Genomic DNA, 27,213 nt, shown 5'->3' on the forward strand with positions numbered 1-27,213 from the left:
TGATGAAATAACAACACTTTAACACGCTATAACTGACAATGCCAAACATGAAATGGGACCTAAAAATATTAAACACGACAAAAAATTTCCATGAGTCAACACTTCTAGGAGAACAAAAGAATGGAATGATATTATACTATGGATTCAAAATGACAGTATACAGTTGAGTCCTTGAGGCTAGTGTACACATACATAGAATCAGCCATCGCTATCTGAAAACCAGAAGAAACAAAGTAACACAAAAGTGACACCCTTCTTCTGTTGAATCAATACCCGTAAAACTCTACATGACCTGCGATTTCCTTGCAAAGCAACTTTGCCTCTGTTGCCAACTTCAGACTCTTCACAATAATAAACCCTGGTTGCCTGTGTGTGGGCGCTGGCATGTAGGCCTTTGCATCTTCTTCCCTCCCCAAAGACATCAGTTCCCTTGCAGGAAGAACATTGTTCCACCAAAACTCGTGCAAAATCTTATTCATCAGTTCCCAATATTCCTGTTCCCTACTAACACGAAATATATTGCTCCCATTTGGAGTCCAACAACATAGATCAACCCATTCTCTATCCAAGATCTCCATCTGACCCTGTACCTGAGGCATATAATAGAAAGGCTTTGTTGCCCAGGGTAGGCCAAGTTCAGGTTTTCCCTTGTTATATGGACACTTTACCTCTAATACCCACCTCCTGGGCAACCCTCAAGTAGTCCATCTGGAGAGGCCCCAAGCCACTGAAACTTTTCTTCCGCATGGATGGCAAACCCTAAGAAGCTCACATCTCTACCAGTGATGCTTTTGTACCGCTCAATCGCTGCAGTCTCATTGAGCACTCCCCAATCCATAGCAGCCTTGGCTGCAACAGCAATTGAATCACCATGTGGTGCAAATACTTTCTCCTGCCAAAGCTCATTACGACGATTTCCCTTCCAGAATCCCAAGGCGGTGCTAAAGGTGCTTGTCATCAGCTTGTCGCGACGTAGCGCAAAACACTCCTCTGACTTTTGTGGGGCATTAGAATGGGTAAGCTGGCACTTCACTATCAGAGATGATGGGGCACAAAGAACGAATGGGCTTAATGAAGATGTCACCATTGAGGCAGCAGTGGAGCACGTTCTGACCATGAGAATTCCATAGCTTTTTTGGGAAGCTGGAGCTGCTGTTTTGTGGTGAACTAGTTGAATTTGAGTGATGCACATAAAATCCTTTGTTGACAGTGTCATTCTTTTGATATAATCTAGGGACCATACCAAGGTCAGAATCTGGTAGACCGTAAATCACAGTTTCAGAACCCACGAGTTATAGATAACTAGTAGACATGTAAGAATTTTTTTCAATGATAATGTGTAGTACACATAAGAAGCCACACATAAATCACTTAAAATGCCTTATCGAGGTACATTCTTGACTCCTCAAGGACCATTTCCAATAGAATCCAGTCAGGGAAAACAAGCCCTATATTGAGGTCCACAAAACAATATACATTGCCAATGTTACAGAAATAATTTTGTTGAGAAAAAGATTTGACAACTACAAGTGGCCATATCATTGCGCTAGAAACATATACCTAAATTAGTAACTAAAACAAACGTAATGGATCGTCTCTTGTTTCTGTTAAAATAAAACCTCGTGCTAGAACAATCCAAGAATAAAACAAGGCAAAATACTTCTCCTTGACACATATTCACTAACCTTTAAGCTACACGAATCTCCCCCAACCATCAGAACTCACCCAAAAGTAAGGGGCTTCTAGAATAAAGATATAAAGCAGATACATCCAAATAAACATACAATTACAAACAAAAAGTAACAAGGAGAAAAAACCCAATCAAAAAAGGAATCCTTACAAAATTAATAATACAATAAGAAGAATTGCGTAAAACTACATATAAACGAAAGTACATGTAAATGGTTCTCAAGTCGAAAGTCAAAAATAAAATGTAGAGAAAGAGATGGCATTGAACTTTGTGGATAATTAGTGAAAGTTGGAGAGCTTATCTTATTATGAACAAAATGAAGAAAAGCTGAAATGGATAGGTCATCATACCTTGAGTGATGTTGGAGTTGGTAGGTGAGGGTGCTTGGTGGCCATTAGAGAAAGCTTGAAGTTGTTGTTGAGAAAACACAAAGTCTTTCTTGGTCTGCTTAAATTCAGCCAAGACCGATTTGTATCTCTAATTCTCTTCAGTATCAAAACTCTGATGGAGCCATGCAGATGGTGAAATTTTACTAGTCTACACTGGAGAAGGGGGAATATGTCTGTATTATACCAGGAGCTCCAACGAATTCTATATGGTCTGCAAGGATGCACTTTGCTGGGGAAGAAGGAGATTGTGGTGGCCATTAGTAACACTTGACTCAAAATGATTCAACGTACTACTTACAAAACTATCTTTGTCAGATTCCTCAGTTATCACTATCATCCCAAGTTACAGAAACGTAGGCTTTCCTTTTCTCTAAGGGTTTCTTATTCAATTTCTTAGGGCAATTGTGAGCATAGTGATCGAACCTATTACACTTGTAACATTGGACTTTTGAGAGATCAGTATAAGACTTATTTTTCAGTACAATTACAAGAAAAATGTAACACAAGGTGCAAAAAACCCAATCAAGAAATACAATATGAAGAATTGGACAAATGGTTTGTTGATAAACATTGGAAGTTTTGAGAGGTTATCTTATTATGAACAAGTAGACTTTCCAAGAAACAAAATGAAGAAAAGGGTATCTAGCTCATCATACCTTGACATACCTTGAGTGAAGTTGGAGTTGGCGCATCAAAAGTGAGGTTGCTTCACTTGCTTGGGAGCCGTTACTGGCCACACTTGGGGAGGAACTAGATTGTGAAGAAAAATTCTTGTTTAAAACTGCCTGAAATATCGACTTTTTCACACCGGGTGCTGAAAAAGAAAATTATACCAGCTCAGAGGAAAAAGCTTTGGCATGTCCAACAGTTCTAAAGAATCTTACACAAAGTTCTGGTCATGATATGTGGGAAAGACATTATGTCGATACCCCAAATGCCTGTTATATTAACAAGTATATCAGAAGAATTGCTTAGGGGGTATACCGGGAGGTCATTGTGCACGTCCTTTCCGGATCTTATGAGCATTCCAATGCCGTAGTTAAAACTATAGCTCATTGTGGCTGAAACAGCAGCTAGCAAAACTTATGTACCAAAGATTTTGTTAGAGTTTAAGCTCCAGCTTGTCTCATGTGGTTTGACATGAATTCTAATGACAATCAATGTACTCAAGATATGGAGCTACAACTAACAGAAGTGGAATCAAGACAGGCAAGCCAGAGTTACAAAGACAAAGTGCAAGCTGATGAGATCAAAACGGGCCTACTATATCTGTTAGCCTTGCATGGCCAGAGAAGTATTTTCCCAAATGACCTGAGTGACCTTACGTTGGAATCCTATAAGTATGAGAGGAACCTTACAAATGATGGCTAGCATTGAAGGCTTGGAAAATTAACCATTAAGGACTTAAACGTGGGAATAAAGGCTTTCCACGGAAGACCTTGAGATAATTAAACTAAATTTGGGCATCGAACTCAAAACCAATTGGTTAATCTCAACACACCCCCTCAAGTGTGGCATGACTAAGCCTAACGTGTGGACTTTGATTAATGGATGATGTGGAGCACAAACGACGCCAAAGGGCAAAAGAAATAGCTTTCTCTGATACTATATTAGATTTGGGCAACAAACTCAAAACCAATTGGTTAATCTCAACAACTTATATAGGTTGAGAAGTCCCATCTGTGTTTAATTGGTAAAGGAGTAATGGATCTATTCAGAAGAACAATGTATTGCAAGTGTTACATTCATAATTCCATATTTCCATGTATCTGGATTTCCTGATAGATATATGAATAAGAGTGATCTGTTCACAGAGAAAATGGGACCGTTATAACTTATAAGTAGGTTAAGTTTAGAAAGATCGATCACTGTTGGGTAATAGATCAATATCAATGTCCCTGGACATTGGATGATCGATCACTAAAGAAGGGTTGATCACTGTTTAACTCATATATGTATATAAATGCATCGGCTCAATCCTATGATGATCGCTTGGTTGGAAAAAAGATGGGGGATATGTCTTTTCACACTATCAGCAGATGACAAGTTATTATGCCCGTCATTCACTGGAACACTTGTCATATGCCAAAAGTCAAATTCAGTATGAAATTACTAGATATACCTTAACACTTCAATAATCTTGATATATGAAAATATGGAATTTAGGAGTTACAATCTTAGTACCGGGCTAGTTCCTAAGCAAAAGGAAAGTAGTAATTCTACATTGAGATGGGAAGAAGAATAAAAAAAGAAAACAAAATAAGTTAAATGGATTATTACCTGTTTGGTGTTAGGTGCATCGCTGCTCCTCCAGTTCTTGATATAGTGAATAAGTCACTTGCTGTTTGTAATCTCCTCCTTATCAACAATGACTTTTGGAACATGAGGTAGGATGCTCCAATCCTCTCTCGATTTCCAAATATTTCATTTACGCCGTTTATGTTAAATTATTCCTAACCGCTCTTTCAGCACTGGACAATTGGTGATACACAATTCTTGAAGCATGGTTAGATGTTTCAAATCCTTGAGCTCGAAGTCAAGGGATTCACAGCCTTCAAAATGCAAGCACCGAATAGCAGTAATCTGGTTGAAGCCCTTGGGGAGTGTGGAATTCGGTGAATTGTAGATTGTTGAGTATAGGACCTTTTTCTCTACATAGATGGCACACGACTTGAGTCTTGGGTAGTAACTCCTGTTGTTGTGGGAGCATACCTCATTGACAGGAAGAGACCTTGAGAAAACACCTGCTAATTTCAGCTTCTCCAGGAGTGGAGGAAGGCACGGTTGTGTGACTTGTGTCCCTATCAGTTCTGAACAGTCTTTCAAGTACAGTTCTCGCAGTGTGTCACAAAGCATGTAATGAGGTACAACATTTAGCATTGGGCAAGAATCAATATAAACGTCATGGAGACATGGAAACTTGATATCACCTCCTTTACTATCTTTCTTGCTTGGAGCCATCTCCCCCCACTTTTCCATGCTATTCAACATTTCAACTTCGACAAGTAGAGGGATTCCAGTGATTTGTGTACGTACGTCCACATTCGTACCCTGGCTAACGAACTCATTAGGGACTTAGTCTTTATAGTAAGTCTAAGTGACCGATCCTCGGCTACCTGGGCTCACACATGTCCACTTAGCCACTTGGATGGCTCATATGTCCACTTAGCCACCTGGACGGCTCACAGTTTTAGTTAGCTACTTGGACGGCTCACGTATGAAGTAGACATCGGGACGGCCCGGTCCGATACTGAGTCACATCACATGTTGATTAACCAGTCCTATCTAGTAAGAGTCCTTGTGCTGTCAGGACTCTTATTTTCTGTTTCTATAAATAGGACTCTCCACTTAACAAAGAACTACGTTTTTTGAGAGACTTGATTCTGGATACATATTCTGGATACGTTCATACCCAAACAATTTGAATTTTGAAAGCTCTGGTAACGACCTCAGCTTTGAGCAAGTTTCAAGCTTCAACTCACGGAGACATGGCATAATCACGCTATCTTTCAGGAAAGGTAAACTCCACTCTTCACACTCTTCCATGCCACAAATCTTGAGTTTAGTCAACTTCGGGAAAATTACATGTTTCCTCTCTAGTATGCTTCTTTTCTTTTTCAGCAATTCCCCAAAGTACAAGAGTTAGACCTTTCACCAGGTGCCATAAAGAAATGCATAAATTTCCAAGAGTTGGGAGTTCTACTAGTGCTGTTAATCCCCTTATATTTGGGAATATTATTCCCTCGTTCTGTATCGATTCTCCACCACAGTTTCCTTTTCGAAACCCATCATCGTCATCATCATCGTCATCAATCCCCAAAATCTCAAAACCAACTCGCACCACCGAAGACAAGTTGTCTATGACGACATGCTGAAGAGATCCCAATCTTCCAAGACCTGGTAAAGCCCTCAACACTGGACAATCAAATAATTCTAGCTCACGTAAATAAGGCACTGGCGTGCATTGAAATTGGGAGTTCCCACTCTTCCCCCTTTCCATACTTTTAAACTCAAGCTTTTTCAACTTAGGGAATGCTAATCTCAGAACCACAGCTGCCAACAGTGCCAAACCCATAAAACTCATGCCAATGTGTTTCACCGAACTCATCCCATCTATTAGTAGATTTTCAAGGGATGCCAAATTTCCCAGAGCAGTCATTTGTGTACATTGTTTACAGTTATACAGTTCAAGCTTGAGTACATTGACCTGCTCGTAATCCAGCAAGGGAACAGTGGACCCAGATAACCCTCTATTTTCAGTTCTTCCAAATTTTTATGCGGCTGAGGTTTTCAAGAACACCTTTTGTCTTTTCAGCACCACCTTCTCCTAGGCCTCCAAATTTAAGTGTTAATACACGAAGGTTCTTCTTCCTCATTAGCAGAGCTTCAGCCGCCTCATCCTTATTCCTGACACGCTCCAATCCACTTATTTCTAAGTTTCCTTGGAGAAAATTGAGAAATTCTAGTTCTCCCAGACTGCACTCCCTTGTTTCGCCACCTACAATGAGCTTACATAATGTTCTAAGGAAATATAATCTCCCGATTCCCCGTGGCAAGTAACTTAAATATAATCAGTTTGTTGGATTTCAAGGTGTCTCAAATTTAATAACTTTCCAACCCCGTCAGGTAGTTTATGGAGAGCGCTGCACTTGTTAAGTTTCAAGGTGTGCAAATTATATAGATGGCTTATGGTTTCAGGCAACTCGAACAAACATGTGCGAGACAAATCCAGGTATCTAAGATGTAATAGTCCCTCCACCTCACTTGGAAGTACTTGAATATGACTATCACTCAGATCCAATGCCCTAATACATGTCAGGCAATAATATATGCCATTAGGGACTGCAGTCAGACCATCGTTACCGAGCCTCCACAACGTTCGCAGCCTAGTTGCATGGTATATAAAGTGATTCTCCAAATTTCTTGTAACTAAATGACTGATTTTGCAAGCAATATATCTAGTGTCCTTGTCTCCAAAATAAGACATTCACTTTGTGTGAGAAATTGGGCAAAATCATGCTCTTGAAAAAACGAACGCATCGCAAGATCATCAAAAGAATGTTCACCAATTTTTTCTAGATCCCTGCTTCCACTCGAGCCAAGAAAGCCTTGTGCCATCCACAACTTGACCAAGTCATCCTTGTTTAGTTCTGTGTCTTTCGGAAATATCGCACAAAAGATAAAGCACTGTTTTAAATGTGGAGACAAGGGGTAATAACTCATGACAAGAGAAGGTAACACACCTTTTTCAACCTGTTGCATTTCCCAGATATCACTTGCCAACACATTGTTCCAATCCATTTTGGTTCTTTTATGTCTCTTAAGGCTTGCTACGGTTTTTGCAGCAAGACGGACACCCCTACATTTCTCTGCAATCTCCTTACCAATGCCTTCAAATTTTTCAGAAGCTTCTGGTCTCCCCTGAATAGTCCTCAGACAATTCCTTAACTGATATATATCAAGCATAAACAACATCTTTAAGCTCTTCCAACCAAATCTTCACAGCTCTATCCTTAACTTGCTTCTCCTCCGCAGCTTCATTAAGCACAGCTTCCAGCATTTTAAGGGTAGCAACAAGCTTTCCAATCTCGTTATGAACACCCACGGACGAGTCTCGCCTCTTGCTGGACAAATGCAGCTAATTGCTCCAATACAATAGAAATAAGAGCATCAGCCATTTTAAGTATGGAAACAAGGATGAATGCAACAGTCAAGTACAGAGGAAGAACACATTACATCAACTGACTCCGAAGTAAGGGTAATGAAAGAAATGAAAACTCATAAGAAGACATTCTGTTTACAAATGGGTCTACATGCAAATTATCTGTGATCCAATAATCACTCCTGCATGAGCGAAACATTACAAGTGCTTTCCACAAAATCACAAGACCAATTCAACATAAAAATAGGCCCACACTTGGAAGCAATATTTTCGCAAGACCAATTCAACATAATCCATTTCTACTTGAGGGATAAAATAAAAGATTCAAGGCATGAGCATTTCTTTGACATGTCAAATTATATGTCCCTAATCATAAATCATTGGCTGAGGTTTCAACTATTTATACTCTTCTACAATCTCGAAATCATGCTGACTCACCAATCAAACCCAAAATAGATATCCATAAATATCGGCACATCAAAATAACTATTCCCTCATATCTCGATATTGAATGGTATTTTGTACTGTGCTTTGGACTTTGGAGTTTGGTCAGCAGCTGATCTGTGTCCCAAAAACATCAAAACCATATCTGCAATTCTCAGTAAAAGCCTACACCACAGAGACAGAGACTAAAAACTCAACAAACTAAACCACCATGTCCATCATACCAACCTCATTTCACTCCTCCATGCTATCCATTCCCACAACCCCTTCAACTTACACTCTTCACAAACCCCATTACACTTCCTCCATCTTCAAGACCAACCACTCCTTACTTCCCTTTAGAAACCAACTTAAGTCACGTTTCCAACAGTACCCAAGTCTTCAAAAAGTTACTTCCATAACATGTGGTGTAACACTAATAGACCAAACTCAGTTTTCTGAGACTGTACTAAAATCTGATGTCCCTGTACTTGTGGAGTTTGTAGCAGAATGGTGTGGACCGTGTCGGTTAATAGCGCCCGCGATAGAATGGGCATCGCAGGAGTATAAAGATAAGTTGAAGGTTGTGAAGATTGACCATGATTCGAACCCGCAGTTGATTGAAGAGTATAGAGTTTATGGATTGCCTGCTTTGATTTTGTTTCATAAAGGGAAAGAAATTGGTGAAAGTCGTCGAGAAGGTGCTATGACTAAGGTGAAGTTGAAAGAGTACTTGGATGGAGTTTTGGAGTCTATTGCTGTTGCATAGTATTGCTGGGATCAAATGTAATGTGATGTGAAGTCTCTCTTTATTTTGTATTACTATATTTATTCATTTTGTATACTTGAAGTTAAGAGTCTTTGGGAAATTTCGATTTGAATTTGATTGAAATTGAATTTTGGAGATAGTAGAAAGATTTGGAATATAGTTGTGGAAGAATTTAATCAGTGTTGTTTGTTTAAGTATGAAGAAAACAATTATATTTTGAGCATAATTAAGAGACATATCTAGTTCATTACATCTTCCAACAAATCATGTATAGACCATTTATGTCTCATTACTTCACATAGTTATGGTCATCATGCTCCTCACGGCCGTGGAGTTGATTAGGAGATCGTAGATGAAGATAGACTTTAAAACATGGTTTCCATGAACACTGATACTCTGCTAGGCGTTAGTCAACCTGAATGGCAGGACTAAGAACGCATAGGAACAATGATGAGTTACGAACGCCATCTTAGGCACATTGGACTCATTGACTCTTAACTGTGGATATCATGATACTTAGTTTACAATCTGTAAGTGAAACAATTGAAAATAAGTCTTCCTGATGTATGCAAATGGCTTAAGTGTTCATGTAGGCCTTACACATTACTACATTAGAGTTCTGATCTTACTAGTTCCTAAGAAAAAATGTCTAGTTTGCAGCAGAAAACATGTATAGTTTTCGTTTAAGATTAGGGTTTATCCTTTTCACAGTCCTGCATCTAAACAAACAACGCTTTTCACTCAAGCCAAAATCTGCAGCAGTTGTAGTTTACCCTGTTGAAGCCTGACATTAATATGAAGCATGTATAAGGGTGTGTTTGTTTAAATTTTACTAATGGAAAGGAAAGAAACCAGACCAGGTTAATATCCCACTTGCACAAATATGCAGCAAATGAAATGCTGCCCCCACCCCCACCCCCCAACCCGAAATTTCGCCCTGAAACCAAAAACTATGTAGTGTATTGGCCAAGATTATTGCTTAATCCTTCAGCGCTATAAATGCACCTTAGCCAATTGTGCAGTTTCAAGTATATAATATACATAACAAGGATAATCAATTCTCAATCAAAACTGATAAGAATGAGGGCAATATGACTGTCATTTCAAACAGTTCTAAGTTCAGTTAAGAATAGTAGTCTCAGCTATTTAAGCTACCACGGGGCTCCAAGGAACGTATTTTCAACGATAAAGATCCCTTGTTATCATTAAAATGCATTTCTGCATTTGAAATACAAAAATCCACACCCAGAGTAAGTGGACACAACACATGCCACACCTTTTATAGTGTTTTTTTTTTCACAAAATTGCAAGCGGAGTCTGCAGCTATATTTGCCTCCCTATATACATGAACAATCTGCATTTGTCCTACTTACTGCATCAGCTCCCAAATCTCTAAGACTTTGTTTTCCACTTCCCATGGAGTTCCTTCCTTCTTGTTTATTATCTGAGCTGTGTGTTTTGAATATGTTGCAACCTTCACCTTGTTATTTCCTTCTTGTCTGCATATTTTGAGACCATTAACAATTGCTATCAACTCTTGGATGATCACAGTTCTTACACCTTTTGGCAGAGTAACATAGTATAGCAAAGCCATTGTGGTCCCTGATGACACCTCCTGATCCTGCTCTGTCAGACTGTTAGCTACCATCAGTGTTAAAGTTTCCTTTATCCTGGGTCAGGGGGTTCCCAAATGAGAGAGAGTTGCTGAGCGGGGCTGAATGTGACCAGTATGCCCAGCCTACTTGTAAAATCCCTTATCAAAGGATTATCACGTACCCGAATCATTTTGTTTTGTAGAATCCTTCTGATTTCTTCCTTGAGCCCGTTGAGTAAAGTCCTCTCATCACATGCATGCTTGTTTCTTGAATCTTCTACTGTTTCATTCCCTCCATAACCACTATAGAGTAGTACTTGCCAAGCAAACTTTAAAAAAAGGCCGCGGTATTGACACCCCATGAAATGGGACTAGCACCCTTTTTGGATGATATATGCATCATATATCATCCAAAAAGGGTGCTAGTCCCATTTCATGGGGTGTCAATACCGCCGCCCTTAAAAAAATTCAGAAAAGTGATATTCTTCTTTTTCGTTGTGTGAAGAATCCATTTCCATTCTTCCTGAGCTTCTAAAACTATTCTTTGGTATTCCACAACCTTGTTTACTTCCTTCCAGATTGTCTTTGTACTGTGTACCCACAGTTAAAGAAAAGGTGCTGAATGCTCTTTCTGGCAGTATTACATAGGATACATCTTGAAGAAGTTAAGATCTTGAGTTGCACCAATTTGTCCTGGGTAAGTACGTAGGGCTCCAGATAGTAATTATTGCCACCTCATAAACTTGTGTCTAGGTAGAGACCATCGACACCACATTAGTGTACTCCAACACACAGGTTGTCCATGCCCTCTAATTGCTTCATATGCTGATTTTGTGGAGTAGGAGATGTAGTCGCAGCCCATGTCCATACATTTTCACCAGGTCGTCTGCCCAACTAGTTTAGTGCTCATTATATCTCCCTTAATAGTTGTTGGGAGGTTTGCATTAGCACAATGAAGTGAATGAAACACTTTTATAGTGTTCATATAATCAAAGACCATTAATACTGAGTAGTGGAGAATGCTCCCAGTGACCCACGTCAGCCCCTTTTTTTTCTAAGACTGACACATCAGATTTTTCATAAAAAAAGAATTCTACGCCCTTTTTTGCCAATTTCAATTGTTCGTGACCCAAAATAGATAAACTCTTTTTTCAATTCTACAAACTCCCAACTCTCCAAAAAAAAAAATCATCTCTTCAAACCCTTTCTCTTATTTTTCTCTTCTTCCAAAATTAACTAAGAATGATAGAGCACTTCCAAATCACTTGCAGTGAAAACAAAATACCTTTTTATTAAGATGTTACACAAAAATACTACACGGTCACCAGGCAAGAGAGAAGCAAGTACGTCACAAACAGCAACTTTCTTCATCTCCTCTCTTGAAACACCATTTTCATTGATCACACGACCAATGAGGCTTGGTTTATATTCTTTACACTCCAAAATTGTTTTCACCATGATCATGCATTGAATCTGGAACTGTTCAAAAGATTCTATTTCTTGCTCAGGATTTGTGATACGGGCCAAACAGAAGTCCATAACAGGTCGAAGAACACATTCATCTCCAAAAGAATAGGGATGCCTGCCCTGTACTGAAACTAAAACCTTCACCAACTTGGTACATAACCTCTTTGTGAAGTCACAAAATTTATGATGCCTCTCCAGAAAAGATGAATAGTATGGAAGAAATAATTGGATGGCATTCAAGAGCACTGGACAGACTTCCTTGACCGGACGGACCTCCTGCATAGATTTGGCATCACTCTGAAATCCTGAAATAATCAGTTGCCTTACTGCCTTCAAACAAAACAGCCACCTCTCACATGTTAGATAGAGATCATCTTGATGTTCAACAGGAGCATTTGATGCAAAGCTCTGGGTAAGTGCAGAGAAAGCACTCAGTATTGCCTGCCAATCATTCTGGTGAAGTCCCTTGGCCTGATTTTATCCCTTGGTATGATTGCATCCTTTGGTCTGCTTGCAGAAGGATTAGCTTTGAAGAGTTACATGGATGCCTTTTCAAAACGGATTTATAGAACTATATGTGATGACTGATGAAGGATTATGGCATAAAAGGATCTTGGACAAGACTATATTGCTTTGAGGACTATGACTATCCATATTATTTCAAGTCATTTGTCCCTTTGAAGAATGGTGAGCTCTTACTGGAAGAAGGTGGCTATAGTGGCGCAAGCCTTCTGTGAAGTAATCCTTTTAAAAAGAAAGAAGGTATCGTGTTTTTCCTGACTGTTCTTATCCTTCCATAGTAGCTACTTAAGTAAAAACAATTATCTCAATTGCTTCGATTATGAGGGCTACAACTAGCAAAGGAATTCAGGATGAAGAGGAGGCAAGAAGAAGCAAAAGAACTAGGATCGAAAGTTTATTATCATTAAGGATCAGACCTCAGGGCAATGTTTGAATGATCATGCGGTGATGGTTTATTTAGCTAATTCGATAAAGAGTCTGAGCGTCGTTATTGACAACAACGAAGTAGAAAAATAGATATTTCGGCATTGTTATTTCGCTCTTTACTGGAATAAGTGGGAGGATATCTCAGCAAAATTCCTCTGATCTAGAGTAAGACGCTTTGAAGACAGCTCCTTCAGAGTTCGGTAGAGAACCATAAAAATCCTGTGAGATGTAAGAACATCGGCTGACTGAAGCTGTTGTGCTAAGACTGAAAAGAGCTCTGGCCATTCTCTTGGATAATCAACGCGAGCAATTTTTGAAATAAGAACGGCTACCATATTTTAATCACTGTTTGGTTGATTATTAAGAGTTGGTTCCCTCATATAATAAGTTTTAAGTTATACAAAACTGTTGATTTTTGCTTTTGTAGGATTTGAGTGTCGTAAGACTGTTGGCTGAGAACACGTATGATATAGCAGAAGTGGCGTGCATGAGAGCTCAATGGAAGGAGAAGTTGTCTCTTTAGCAGCTCTGCTTATGGTGGTACCGAGAAGGTGGTGACAGATTCGATTATGGTTTTGAGGCCAGATGGAGGATTGGCTTCTAAAGACATGACAACCATCTATGAATGTGCTATACGAGAAGTGTTGTGTCTTGGTCGAAGAGGGTTCATTTAAAGTGTCAAGAAGGAGGCTTGGATTGATGAGTAGAACTTCGAAAAAGAAATTTATTTATCGCTCATTGAGATTGAGTTGTTTGCAGTTATTCGATGCTTCATTCTTGCAAAGGCGACCACGAGTCACCTCACCGCTTATTCTTCTTTGCTTTCGGGTAAAATATAAATATACATAGGAAGGTTGTAATTATTAAAAGTCATTTTGACAATTACCTTAATGTTAGATTGTCGAAACAAAGATTATCCTATTCATTTAACAATTAATCTAGGAATTTAGAAGTGGTAAATGACATGAGATGAGGGACACCTAACTTATTCATCCGAAGTGAAAAATGGCCTAAGGTATTATCTGAATTTTAATAATTAAGCAAATGAACATAAAATAATGGTACTAAGGATGAGAAGACAAATCAAACATGGCATTTTGGAGGCAAAATTATGAGGAGCAATGTGAATGTCCGGATGAGATAGTAACAGTTTTGAACTATTGTTTAAGGTGTGCGATGAAGAAGTTGTAAAGCTTCTTCTGTACCAACATTGATGTAAATGAAACAGCATTTGAGAAGGAAACTTCGGCCTTTGCATTGCTACCTCAAATCGCTCCAATACTAAGATTCCTGGTTTGGTGAATTTTATGTCTCAAGTGCATTGCTATCCGAATAGCGGTTCATGGTTAAAATCTCATGACAGACACATATTTTTTTCTTATCTTTGTTAAGATTGTGGCATTTGCTTAATGATAATAGTAGGATTCCATTTCTCGCTTACAAACGTGGAGCCAATGTGAGCCGAGAGAAACAAGTTGGGGATGACCCCCTCCACCTTCTTTGCTTCCGGTGGTTATTTCCAAGCACTCCAAGTATAAGGGACTGCTCCCTCCAAAGTAGTCTTTTGCCCTCAGACTTGGACAAGTCATACAAATATTCCAATACATTGAAATTGAAAATCGTGTGTTCGGTATCCCAAATATGTTCCGGATCCTCCTCCTAAAAGATCCAGTTAGTTGATACAATTTCAAAACTCAAGAACCAAAGAATAACCTTTCATGTAAACCCTATTCCTATTCCTATTCATGTCTTTTTACTTGAGGAGTATTACCATCTTCCACGCTAATCTGACCCTTTGAAGAATTGCGAAAGGGAGATTCTGAAGGCCTTGACTTCTCTGGTGGAGATGGTACCGGTGAGACTGAGAATCTGCCCTTGCCAGTATGTGTTGAAGACATTGCTGACTTAAACACAGACTTAGGTAGACTCGCAGTAGCTGTTAAGCCAAGATGATGGGGTGGCAATGGGTGGAGAAGGGAAAAGCAAAGACATCAAGTAAGTAACAACATCATTATCAACTATTTAAGCTATATATCGAAGATCTACTTTCATGACAATAATATCAACTTTCTACAAGAGATTAAAATCTGACATATGCCCATACCTTGAGTTGGCTCAACTTTCCGTTTTTTGAATGGAGGATCTCTCTTTGGTTTATGGGTTGTCCTTCTTGAATTTATTAGCAAAACGTATCAATGTTGTTGATCAGGGTAAAATTAAATAAAAGAGGGCGTTAATGAGGCTGGGAGTGGAAATCACAAGATACACCAGAATCTTTAAGATACCGCACAGGAGTAGCTCAGGAACTACTCCTCTTTCAGGGGGGTTCTGTACTGCAAGCCTCAATTTTGATCAACTCTATAAATTTTGTGTGGACGACTTTTTAAGCAAAGTACTGATTTTATTGTATTTTGATTTCTGGCATGGTTATTAAAGGTATTGTGGTTAAAACTGCATAGAGAGAGGTGAAGAAGTTTGACACAATCCAAAATGTGAGAACTGAATTTTCAAAATTGGAAGGTATATCTATGGTAAATCTGAAGAGTTTGCTCCCAGTGACCCACGTCAGCCCCTCTTTTTTTTTTTTTTTTTTTTTTTTTTTTTTTTTTTTTTTTCTGGAATTGACACATCAGATTTTACCTAAAAAAATGAATTCTATGCCCATATTTACGCCCTTTTTTTGCGATTTCAATTGTTCGTAGCCCATAGATAAGTAGATAAAAACCTTTCTTAAATCTTATCTCAATTCTTAAATTTTATCTCCATTCTTAAGCCGTTCTTAAATCTTATCTCCTTCTTTTTCATTTTAGTACCGTGTTTCAAATCAAAGGCTTAACGTGAATCTTCAAGCAATCTTACACGAATTGTGAAGGCAAGATAAAGGATGGGTAAACATATTATTCATGATAATCTCTCTCTTATTCTCAACAGATAAGAAACAAATTAAGGCGTCACATAGTACTCCAAAAAAATCTGCAAAAGTCAATGGCGAGCTTGCTAAAGGAACAAACTAAAAATTCCTCTTATCGAAAGTAAGTCCATCCAAAACCATTATCAGAATCATTCAAGGGAGTGAAGAGAAGTCTCTTCATCTATTTGTTCCAAACATAGATGTAAATGACGAGTTTCATGTGCTCATGAACGAACAGGTAAAGGACATAGATCTCATGGATGAGGGCCCAAATAGTTCTCAAAGCGTTGGAAGTGAGGATGAAAGAGTTGATGTTGAGGAGAATGGTTTGGATGAAGAGCAGAGCCTAAATTTTGAAGAGATGGAATCGAATCAAGAAACTTGAAGATGATCAGCAGTAATACCCATGCTATTTTGAAAAAGCCAAGAAAATGCGTATTGCAATTTTCTTTTCTGGAAACTGATGGAGCGGTAAGTTTGCATAATAATGGATTGTCTATACTCTATAGTGATATTAAGATGTTATTTTATAGGTACAACTCCAAACACATATGAACCCTTGGTGAAAATCTTTCATTACTTAGATATTTGTTATCTATCTTATTTCACAAAAGCTCTCTCAATTCTCTAATTTCACTTGAAATTTCTCAAATGATGTTTATATGATAGGATAATTTGCATTTCACCATTTGGGTCGTCGAAGCTTAACTTATAATTCTTACAGTGATTTTTTCAGAGTCCCAGTTGGTCCATGATAATCTCTGACATGGGTGATAAGCAACTGACCATAGAAGTTGGTCAACAAAGAAATGGTTATTTGCATAGACGTTGCTAAAAGTGTCAATGGTGAAAGATTACCACTTGAGCCACCAGATTTGAACTTCGAGTATGCAAACTTCATTAGTGCAGGTGATGGATCGTGGAACTGGGATTTTATTACTAGGTTCTGGTCAATTGAATACACAATTGAAAATTGCTCTATATCTTTCATAAGGTCTCCGCTGGAGGATAAGATTTGGGGATGGCATAATGCGGGAGTTCACCGTTAAAAGTGCTTATAATGGGTGTTTTCATTTAATTTATCTTGGATTACCTTTTGGAAAAGTAAATGAGTAATTGACATCATATTATCGTTACATATGGAATCACAGAGCTAAACTCTAAGTAGATGTCTAGAAAAACTCTGACAGCAATGTAGTCTATAGAATTACAAGTACAATTTCTTGATGACCACTATATCATTTACTTTTGAGTGTGTGTATATTAATTATGTGCTAATATTTCGAAACAGGTTCAAGCAGTTCTTTCATATTTAGGAGGAAATGGATCACAATTTGGTATGCCCGTAAGTGATAAATCTTTCCATCATAGTAATATGGTAGTTCTGATTCCTTCCGAGCTCTGAAGGAAACCTTTGCTATATCACCTTTTTACTTTGATTTTCCTCCAGGTTATGCTAGATGTCCCACAACACCCCAATCTTTCCAGAAGATTCGCTTCCTTGGTTAGGTTTCGTGAAAAACGAAAAGAGCGAGGATTGGACAATAAAACTCGACATACTACCCATAAAGTGGTTGCAGCGAGGTAATTAGAAATTACTTATGAGCTTTATGTTATTGGGGGTAGTTGAATATCACCTAGAGTTTTAAAGTAAAGAGAAAGAGATGATTTGAGGAAAGAAAGTGAAAGAGGAGAGAAAATATAACAGAAAGAACTACCTTGCTTATCATGTTATGAGACCCATATTGCATATATCGTCCAAAAAAAAAACTAGCTTGATAAACAATAAAGCCTTCCTCGCCTTTGAAATTTCTCATCACAAATGACAAAGACTCGAATTCCCATTTCTTATATTCATCAAAAAACAAGAACGGTTTAAATATAACCTCATTTGCCAAATTATCGTCTAAAGAACTGAAATGAGACCTAAGATCAAGAGGACGCACATTGAGGAAATTCAGCATCTCATCGGTATTCAAAGATTCCCACCAAAGACTTACCTTCTTCTTCTTGCATTCATTAATAAGACATACAAATTGATCTTTTGCAGAACAAATTCTTTCTTCAGGGTCTTCTATCCTTATTTCATTTTCACTTTCCATCTTATTTTCAGCTGGTTACTCATGTAGACTTTGAAACCAGCACGAACTCATGTAGATGTAGCTTTTGAATTCAAACTTAGCTATATTGAATACTAGACAGATTGTATTTAGGTTAAGTTGACCGACTTAGCATTATTACTCATATAATACTATTTGTAACTTACGGATCAAACACTAATGTAAGAATGCATTCAACAGATATGGTCTACTCTGCTACTGATGAGGATTCTGTTACATTGATAACACTGATACTGTGATACATAGCAGGAAATTGAAGGTATATGAGTTATCTGCAGAAGATCCTTTGGATACTTGATCTTAGCTCCTTTTTATTCCTTCAATAATTTGCTTGAAAATTTTTCTTGCAGGAGAATTTTGATCCAAGCACCAAGAGGAAGAGCCACACTGACTTGAATTTGGAGGACGACCGCCCTATTGATCCTGTTCCCAGTTCATCAAAAGCCACCATTAAGGCCAAACCAATTGCACATGACACTCCTCTTATGCCTTATATTACAACTGCTAAACTGATCTGCATAGCCAACTGTCAAGAGTGTGTTTTCTTCTTGGGGGTAAATCAACAACCATTCAGGTGATAATCATAAATTGCATTTCTTTCTTTTCTTTTTTTTACACTATTTTTTGTCACTTTGCGGGCATTGTTTCCACACTCTTCTCCTTGAGACCTATATATTGAGGTCAAATAATCTTAATCTGTTAGGGGAGTATTATTTAAACCGACGACTTTGCTTACCTCACTTTGTACAAAGTATCGAGAACTTATGGTCATTTTTTCGTCGGGTTGCACCGTATACAATACATTTTATCCACAATTGGAGGAGCACATGAGTCAAGTTGGTGTTGATGCAACTATCAACAGTGGAATGAACCTCTGGTTTTGGGAATGGTTGATCCACATGACTCATTGTCTCATCCTCTTGGGGTCTCGATGTTCAAGCCGAGTCTGCTACATCTCTTGACCCTGACCAGTTCACAAATTTTTTGGTATGGTCTTACTTTTTGAGTATTAGGTTTCATTTTTAATTTTTAAAAATTTCATTTATTTTTTAATTTTTGTTCTTCACATTCTGGTTCAACTATATATGGAGTCGTTCATGGTGCTGTGGTTTTCCTCAGTGGTCTACTGGAATTCAGTGTAATGTTCCTGTAGGAGAAGAACTGGATGATGGTCGAACGATTGCAAGTTATAACATTGAGGGAGGGTCAACAATTTATGCAGTCTTTCGTTTGGGAGATACAATGCTAATATCGGTTACTACTGAAAAAAATAGAACTTTTAGTCTTAAAGTGAAAAGATGGTTTACGGTTCTGAATGTCAAGTTCTTGATTGAAAGCATGGTGGGGATCCCAATTGGCAAACGAAAACTCTGGCTTGACAAGGTGGAGCTGGAGAATGATATGACTTTAGCAAACTTACATTTTTCAGAAGGACAGACATTGAATTTGAGGAGTAACAGCATGCAAATATTCATTAGGGTGCCTTCAGGTAAATTGATTAATTACAGAGTGGATGGATCTTATACCGTTCAAAATGTGCAAGAAATGATTGAAGAGCAGGAGGGAATACATATAAGGTCGCAAAGGCTCATCTACGGTGCGATGCAGTTTGAGCCTTCGCGCAGTTTGGACGACTACAATATTAAGGAAGACGCCACAATTCATTTGGTTCTTCGTCTATGTGGGTGTTAGATAAAGATAATTGTTAATCTTCTGGTTGAATTAGTTGATTTGATAGAAGGTATTGTAGGTTTTAACATATTGTTCTTATTGCTTAGAAGCTTTTTAGAATTTTATTTCTATGCAATTTAAAAGTTGGGTGCTGCTTTTGGGGTTTTAATTGTGTTTTTTTTTTATAGTTAAACTTTGGTATTTGGACTCAAGTTTTAGTAGATTGTTTAATTTCTTTGACACTCATAGGCCACATTATTAGCATGGCTTTCAAAAAGTAAAAAAATTACATAATAAGCAATTAGTGTTGTAATATATTATGAGGCTTCAAATGGGGTATATAACGGTGCATTTAGATTGATTGTTTTATTCAGTTTTTTTTTTTATAATGGATCGCTACAGTGCTACTCTTCTCAACCATGCCTAAATCCTTAGAAAGAGAGCTGGAAACAACTATGGCAGCCGTGTAGCTAGAACCACGATAAGATATACTCAGTTGATAGTTAGTTTAATTGGATTGAGGGAGTATTGAACATTGCTGATAATCAGGTTCTTTGTAATTATAAATTAGAGTGCCATCAACTGGATGTTCCTAATTAGTATTCCCATTGCCATATGATTCTCCAGCCTCATAAGGTATGAACATATTGATGTAAGAATGATATTTTTATCCTTTAAGTGAAACTGATTTATTAGCATCTTAAAAGGATAGACTATAACTCCCTATATCGATCAATAGTACACGGTATTGCCTGAGATCATAAAATATGATAGCTATAAATATATCAGTGGAGAGATTTATCTATATTGATAGTCTTGATGAAGATAAATGGAGAATTTGCGTGAATTTGAGGAATTACAATTTTTTATTTTTATTTTTATTTTTTGAATTGTGGGTTGGTAGAACAAAAAAGACATAATTCTATGTTACTCCATTTTTATTTTTTTAATAATTTTAGGATATAAAGGGGTTCAAGGTTCCTCCTTAGATTGCGCTTTTCATCTCATTTAGAAATGTATGGAACCCCTCTCCAACATTATTTAATTTTCTATTTTCAAGTGAATTTGAAGTAAAATTTTTAGATGACTTCTCATTTCCAAGGCAAATATAGCTATTCTAACATAAATTACTATTTAAAGTCATGTGGATGGCACCCCGACTAAGTTTGAACTTGGATATTTTCATGTCAGGCAGGATTCAAGGTTCCTCCTTAGATTGTGTTTTCATTTCATTTAGTGATGTATGCAACTCCTATCCGACAAAATGTAATCTTCTATTTCCAAATGAATTTCCATGAAAATTTTCGAGCAGCTTATAATTTCTGGAAAATACAACTATTCCAATAGTATGATTATTGTTTCATGTCACGTGGACGTGCCACTTGTATAATTTGAACTTAGCCTTACACACTCTCTCAGTGTCATTCGATCTTCAACCTCACCACCCACCAAATAAAGTTCTTCCATGTTCTTCCTCAAGGTAAGATAATCACTTTGCTTCAGAGATATATTATTATACGTTTTTACAACTCTTAAGATCTGTGCTTTAAAGATAATCACTTTGTTGGGTGGTTATATAACGTTTTCCAAGTATATCAGAATTGTTAAAGATTTGTTGCCCAAGGTTTACGTCTCTGTCATGACTCACGAGGTCAATTTCCAATTAGTAGAGCTCCTGTTATTTGGTTTAATTTGTTCTTATTATGGAATCAAATTCCCAGGTTTTCTTCATCTCTTCAATTCCCTATAAATTATATGTCAAAATGTGGCCCTTATTTTCTTCATTTCATTGTGTTATTTAGGACAATAATACTTCCAAAAAAATTAGAAAAACATAAACCCATCAAACAAAGTATATATATATATATATATATATATATATATATATATATATATATATATATATATATATATATATAAGCAGTGAATGCTATCAATATACATATATTATTTATTCAAGTGGATTTTAAGTTTTTGAGTAATTAGCTATCTATGTAGCAAGTCCGGCCATAGGCGGGCCAAATGGCTAGTTTGAAGTAAATCACACTTTCTGATATTCCATATTCATTGACGTAGCGTAAACCCAGGCTTCGATTTGGCGATTTTTCTAGATAGCTTGGCCGCAAAGAAATTAAGTTTTGATTCCGAATTGGAGAAGTGAAGTGGATGTTGCAGAGATCGAAAGCAGAATTATCCTTATTTCTCGCTTGGATAAATAAGAGTTTTTGTTTATTAAAACACTTGTAAAAAGAATTTCTGACGAACAATATTAATGTTGAGAGACTTAATCAAATGGATGCAGAGTACAGCAATATAATGATGAGAAACTAATCTGATGCATCAAAAGGACACCAACACATCTGGGAACCACAATAAATGTTTAGTCACCAATTGAGATGGACATCAAACGGCCATTGGTAATTGCTTGGAGAAGTGGATATGGTTTGGATCTCAGCTGAAAACAAGAGTTTACAATAGTTAATGAATTAGGACTCCGAAACCTGTTCTAACTAGAACCTGTAGAAATGCCGACATTACCACCCCAAACGTACGTCTATAAATATACGACCACCTTGTATTCTTTCTCACAAAAGCCTCTACAAGCTAGGTTTAACTTGAAGGCCGATTGAAGAAGAAGAAGTCAGAGTTGTTTGCTACTCTAGTAAAAAAGTGATCTTTTGTTATTTACAAGTAAAGATGATCCCCGAGGAACATCATTGTAGAACGTGATCTTTATGGAAGCGAATCGCCAAGTGAAATATTCAATGGGACTACGGAGACGGAGTTATATTTTTTTACTATTCTCAAGAAGAAATTTGATCATGGAGTGAGAATGGATAGAACCGTTGGTGCAAAAGGAACCTGGACGATGCAGAAGACTGGCAAATCAGAGGGAGGATGCAATATCCCGGCGATTTATGACCCTATAGATAACTCTGAAATAGGGTATCGGAAAAATCTGAGTTTTACCCGAAAAGGTGAGAAAGTAAGGATCGTGAATGGTAGGAAAGAAAGCTGGGTAATGCATGAGTACACTTTGAAAGAATATCCACTTGGTGCAGACCTATTGGCTCTTTGTAGGATCAGCAAGGGAAGGAGCGATAACAGCACATCTTCAAGCTCATCTGGCTTGGTTTTGGAAGGGCTAGAGGAGGACTATGACCAAGCATATGAGCCAAAAGGAAAACGTACCAGAACATCCTTGGAGGAACCAACAACATTGTTCAACGAGGGAGTCAGAACGACAACGACAGACTTTGGTGGGACTTCTTTGCAGCAAGACCATAACCAGTTCTGTACTTCTGAAGATAACAACGTTTTGGGATCATGGTCATATGTGCCTATGGCTAGAAGCCTAGAAACTGAAAAGTCACATATGGCAGACGACAATGGAAGCAGATCGTATGCCTTCACATCAGAACCGACTTCAGCAGTGGTTGCACTATTGGATGGTGGAAATAACGCGTCTCAAGTGGATCCTCAGCCATTTAACAATATTGAAGACTCTTATATGAGAGAACAACTCAGTCAGATATCCTCCTATCTGTTAGATGATCTTTAAACAATGTAAAGAGTCTCAAGGACCTCCTTAGGATGGTTCTTTTATATAAACTTGTATCTGAGGAACTGCATGATCTTTTTGTATGATAACTGCAAATCTCTTGAATGAGAATTCTCCAATATTTTGGAAGAATAAGATATTTAGTGCACTAACAAGTTTACTTTCCAATTCTAATTATTCAGCAATTTCATACATTTATCGATTGCAATTATCCTTTATTGTGTCAATATGGTTTAGTTGTTTAATCATATTTATTTATTGTCAGAACCACAATTGAAAATCTTGATATAGTTCATAAATTATATCAGGTTTGTCTATAATAAGTAGATCTACGCAAATCCAAATTTCATTGCTACTACAGTCCTCACTGAGGGCTCTAGCTTGGATACCACCTGATGATGGCCTTCTAGGGGGAAGTGGGGAACCCTGGTAAGAGAGGAGCAGACTTAATTGGCAGAACCAGGCCGGTCTCGTGGACCGATTTCAAAGCTGAATGCATGGCCATGGTTCTTGAGAAAGCTGTTGCTATGCATGAACAGGGTGAAGATATGGCTTGAATCTGATTCACAAGCAGCAGTTAAGCTTTTATAGGGAATGGATGTGATGCCTTGGTAACTGGAAACAAGGTGGATGGCTGAGAGGAACTACGAAAGTTGTAGGAATGATAAAAATGAAGGATTAGCTAGTACTCATATATGGCATGAAGCCAACAATCACATAGACTCTGCGGCAAGGAAGCTACACTTGACCCAGCCACGGCCAAACTTTGTCACTATAATAGAAATCCCTTTTGGGACTAACTATCAACAATTCACTTGGCTCTGGCTTTTATTTTAAATGCCACGGACACTCTCTCACTTGCATCATTTTCTCTTGGTCAACAAAATACCTTCCTAGCTTGCAAGCGAAAATATATAAGTATGATAAAACGCTTAGTCTAAGACCTTCCAAACCAAATGAAACCTGATGGTATATTCATTTTGTATTGGTATATAGTTGTTGTCTGAATTTGCATGGAAAAATAATGATATGGTTGTTTAACTGATATATTGGCAGTGATGTGGTGCGAACTGACTGAAATCATGTTGACAATCAAGCCTTCTAGACAAAAAATCCAAATGTTGCCCAGTCTTTGCAAAGTATGGTTAGGTACCAGTTAGGCGCCGTAAGTCTCAAAGGTTAAGTCCCCGCTAGTAGGTTATTGTTTGTTCAACAAGACAAATAACGTTGTGCTTGTATCTGCTAGCTAGTGCTAGTTAGTTCTTCCTAAGCTTCTTGTAGCACGTTATCTGCCTCTTGAAGCATGTGAAACCTATATATAGGGGGAGACCTGAGATTCAGGCAGAATATTACTAAAAGGTCAGTTAAACTAACCCCTGAGAGTGCTATTCTAAACAACGGATTCTAAACTGCCATTCTCACCAACATTAGCTAGGAGTATGTTTTGCAGCTTGAACATTCAAAAAGTTGTTAATTATGAATTTTACTAAGCACTATAAGAGGACTTGCAACAGATTGCTGAACTTTTTTTTTTTTTGATGGTTCAGGTTGCTGAACCATTCCCTCTCGTGAACCATATTACCCCTGGTATTTTCTTGAGCGTCCTCCGCAACAGGGCTACAATAAACTGCCATAGTGAAGTCATTTACGGTAATAGGTTTCCTTCTTTAGTAAAACTAGCCATTTTTCCCGGCCATGCCGGGATTGTTACATTTACTGTAAATACCTTCTCATCTTAGTCAGAAATCTCATTGATATAAATAAATATACATGTCAGTGGATACAATAATATATGTCTTGAAGTTATGCAATGCTTGGACTCCTATAATAGTAACATAATTAGGCTTATTGTAGGCTAAATGAAGTGGCACATGTTAGGCATATCTCAGTCTATGTTAATCTGACCTTGAGAATATTTAATAAGCCAATTGTATTACCATGACTACTCTATTAATACTAAAAATCTAAAGAACCGTCTGTGTAGTTTAGTGTAGCTCAATATTATAGTACACCAATAATGTATTGTACCCATTCAAATGCAAGCACACAGGTTAAATATAATAACAACATAATTTATTAAAAGTATTGTATGGTAACAATAAAAAAATGCATCAGCAATCAGCAATGATAAATCATGTCTGCACCATTACATATTCATGGTTATGTTTCAGTCTTTGCCTTCAGATTTTTCTTTAGAGCGGTATCATTGTATGCACCATCTCAATACTTGACATTCAATCTATTAGGACCTGCAATGCTATTGTCATCTCTTAGTAAACAACCCTGCAATAATTATAACTTAGAAATTAGGCTTAGGAAATATCCCTTTCTAGCACTTGATCGTACCGTTTAAGAAGCGCAATTTATACTCATCTTTGTTCTTTAGTATAGCTCCTGTCTTCTTCTCTTTTCTTTTTGTAACCAAACCTATATGTCTGCTAAACCACAGGGTAAAAAGTATTTGAAAAAATCCATTCAATACACTAAACTTTAAAAAAAACCAAAAAAATAAGATGAAAAAAATATATATGTATCTTTATCATCTATTTTGTTTCTTAATCGAATATTCAAATAGCTTCTTTAACCAATAACTCAAATTCACTGAGCTAAGCATGTACTGTAACATAAATCCATAGCTTCCCACGACTACTTTGCTAATTTGACTCCAAATTCAATAGCTTGCTACATTCACGCACCAACCATAACAAAAGAGTAGGAGGTTGAGTACCAACTGTTGGCTTCAAGGCATGAATTGAATCATCACTCCAAAGCAAGCTAAGAAATCAACCTTTATACATTGATAGAGAAGAAATTGAATATATGAAGCATATTCTAAATTTTATCAAGCTAGGTTAAAATTTTAGCATGATCGAATGAACATGAATTTTTTTAATTATCATATAAAATTAATAAGCAAATTAAGACGATTCAAAAATGTTAGAGACTTCCTGTTTCTTTGAATGTGTTAGAATGATGGTGCTCTCCTTTGTATGTGATGATCAACGTTGTAGTTTTATCTCAAGCTCTTTCAATTTGTTTACGGGCTTGACAATTCTACACACTTATGCACATGCATGTACTACCCCCTAAAATCAAAATAACTCACACAGTCAACGTCATATACATTAAAAAAACAAAAAGAAAAAAAAGATTGATCTCAGATCTATCCAAAATATTAAGACTTTATGTACGTACCTCAATAACTTTCAAAATCTTGCCTATATGAACCTGCCCTATATCTTCATACATTACATTTGAAACCATTGTCTCTCATTGTACAACTTAGTAGTTAGTTCCTGATTCAAAAGAAAAAAATTTGGACTTATTTATTACCTGTTGTGTCCTTTTATTAACAGTCTTAACCCTGGTACTAATACCGAAAAATCAAAATAACTACGGTTGATTTTCAAATTACAATAATATATCAAAACCAAGAGTTATTGCTCCATCAAAAGAAGGTTACTAATTTTAGCCCAAATGGTATGGCAATTCGACAAAGAACCACTTAAAAAAAAATATAGGCAAAAAGGGACCCTGAGATTTGTTTTTCCTCTAACAAACCCTGTACCCATTTCTTTCAGCCTAATTTGTTTCCCAACAATTTAACTGAATAATAAAAACTTGTGATGAAAAGACAAAAATTCGACTCACCATGTATCATTACTGGAAATAGTTTGGCCTTGATTCTTGATCTCAACTGCCTTAAATGGTATTGCAACTTGGTTTTAGAAACCTATAAAGGAGAGAAAATATATTTATATAGGTATATTGCGTATGTAAACTCTTAAAAAGTAAGTATCACTGTATCAGTTCAATCTATTAAGTGTTAGTTGTTTTTTTTATAATAATAATTGTAGAGCCTAATTATCAACTGAAATTACAAACCCCCCCACCACCACCACCACCACCACCACCACCACCACCACCACCACCACCACCAAAACAATTGTGGCTAAAGTTGTCATTACCTATAATGATGCGCATTAAAAGAATACATTAATTTTTCC

General features: G+C 37.3%; 3 protein-coding genes, 1 long non-coding RNA gene and 1 pseudogene across 5 annotated transcripts; 2 read left to right on the forward strand and 3 right to left on the reverse strand.

Annotated features, from left to right (window-relative positions):
• Window positions 1-109: 109 nt before the first annotated feature.
• LOC147511837 (uncharacterized) lies at window positions 110-3,036 on the reverse strand (annotated as a pseudogene). The gene is made up of 3 exons (XR_015219525.1): window positions 2,746-3,036; window positions 2,041-2,308; window positions 110-1,255 (listed from the first exon to the last, which is right to left on the reverse strand). The product of XR_015219525.1 is annotated as an uncharacterized LOC147511837 (transcript).
• Window positions 3,037-8,294: 5,258 nt separating this feature from the next.
• On the forward strand, window positions 8,295-9,112 carry LOC147511838 (thioredoxin X, chloroplastic-like). Its single transcript, XM_086603473.1, has one exon. It carries the CDS (start codon window positions 8,397-8,399, stop codon window positions 8,931-8,933), a length of 537 nt encoding a protein of 178 aa, XP_086459599.1. The 5' UTR covers window positions 8,295-8,396; the 3' UTR covers window positions 8,934-9,112.
• A 2,651-nt stretch (window positions 9,113-11,763) lies between these two features.
• On the reverse strand, window positions 11,764-13,277 carry LOC147511839 (uncharacterized). The gene is made up of 2 exons (XM_086598578.1): window positions 13,152-13,277; window positions 11,764-12,402 (listed from the first exon to the last, which is right to left on the reverse strand). Exons 1-2 carry the CDS (start codon window positions 13,275-13,277, stop codon window positions 11,764-11,766), a joined length of 765 nt encoding a protein of 254 aa, XP_086454704.1.
• A 5,582-nt stretch (window positions 13,278-18,859) lies between these two features.
• Window positions 18,860-19,665, forward strand: LOC147511840 (polyubiquitin 11-like). The gene is made up of 2 exons (XM_086598579.1): window positions 18,860-18,960; window positions 19,065-19,665. Exons 1-2 carry the CDS (start codon window positions 18,860-18,862, stop codon window positions 19,663-19,665), a joined length of 702 nt encoding a protein of 233 aa, XP_086454705.1.
• A 5,592-nt stretch (window positions 19,666-25,257) lies between these two features.
• LOC147511841 (uncharacterized) lies at window positions 25,258-26,834 on the reverse strand. The gene is made up of 3 exons (XR_015217086.1): window positions 26,402-26,834; window positions 25,553-25,641; window positions 25,258-25,455 (listed from the first exon to the last, which is right to left on the reverse strand). It is a non-coding gene; the product is annotated as an uncharacterized LOC147511841 (long non-coding RNA).
• Window positions 26,835-27,213: the final 379 nt, after the last annotated feature.

Source organism: Coptis chinensis, chromosome 3 (assembly GCF_015680905.1).
Source record: "Coptis chinensis isolate HL-2020 chromosome 3, ASM1568090v1, whole genome shotgun sequence".
In the NCBI taxonomy this organism is placed as follows: domain Eukaryota; kingdom Viridiplantae; phylum Streptophyta; class Magnoliopsida; order Ranunculales; family Ranunculaceae; genus Coptis; species Coptis chinensis.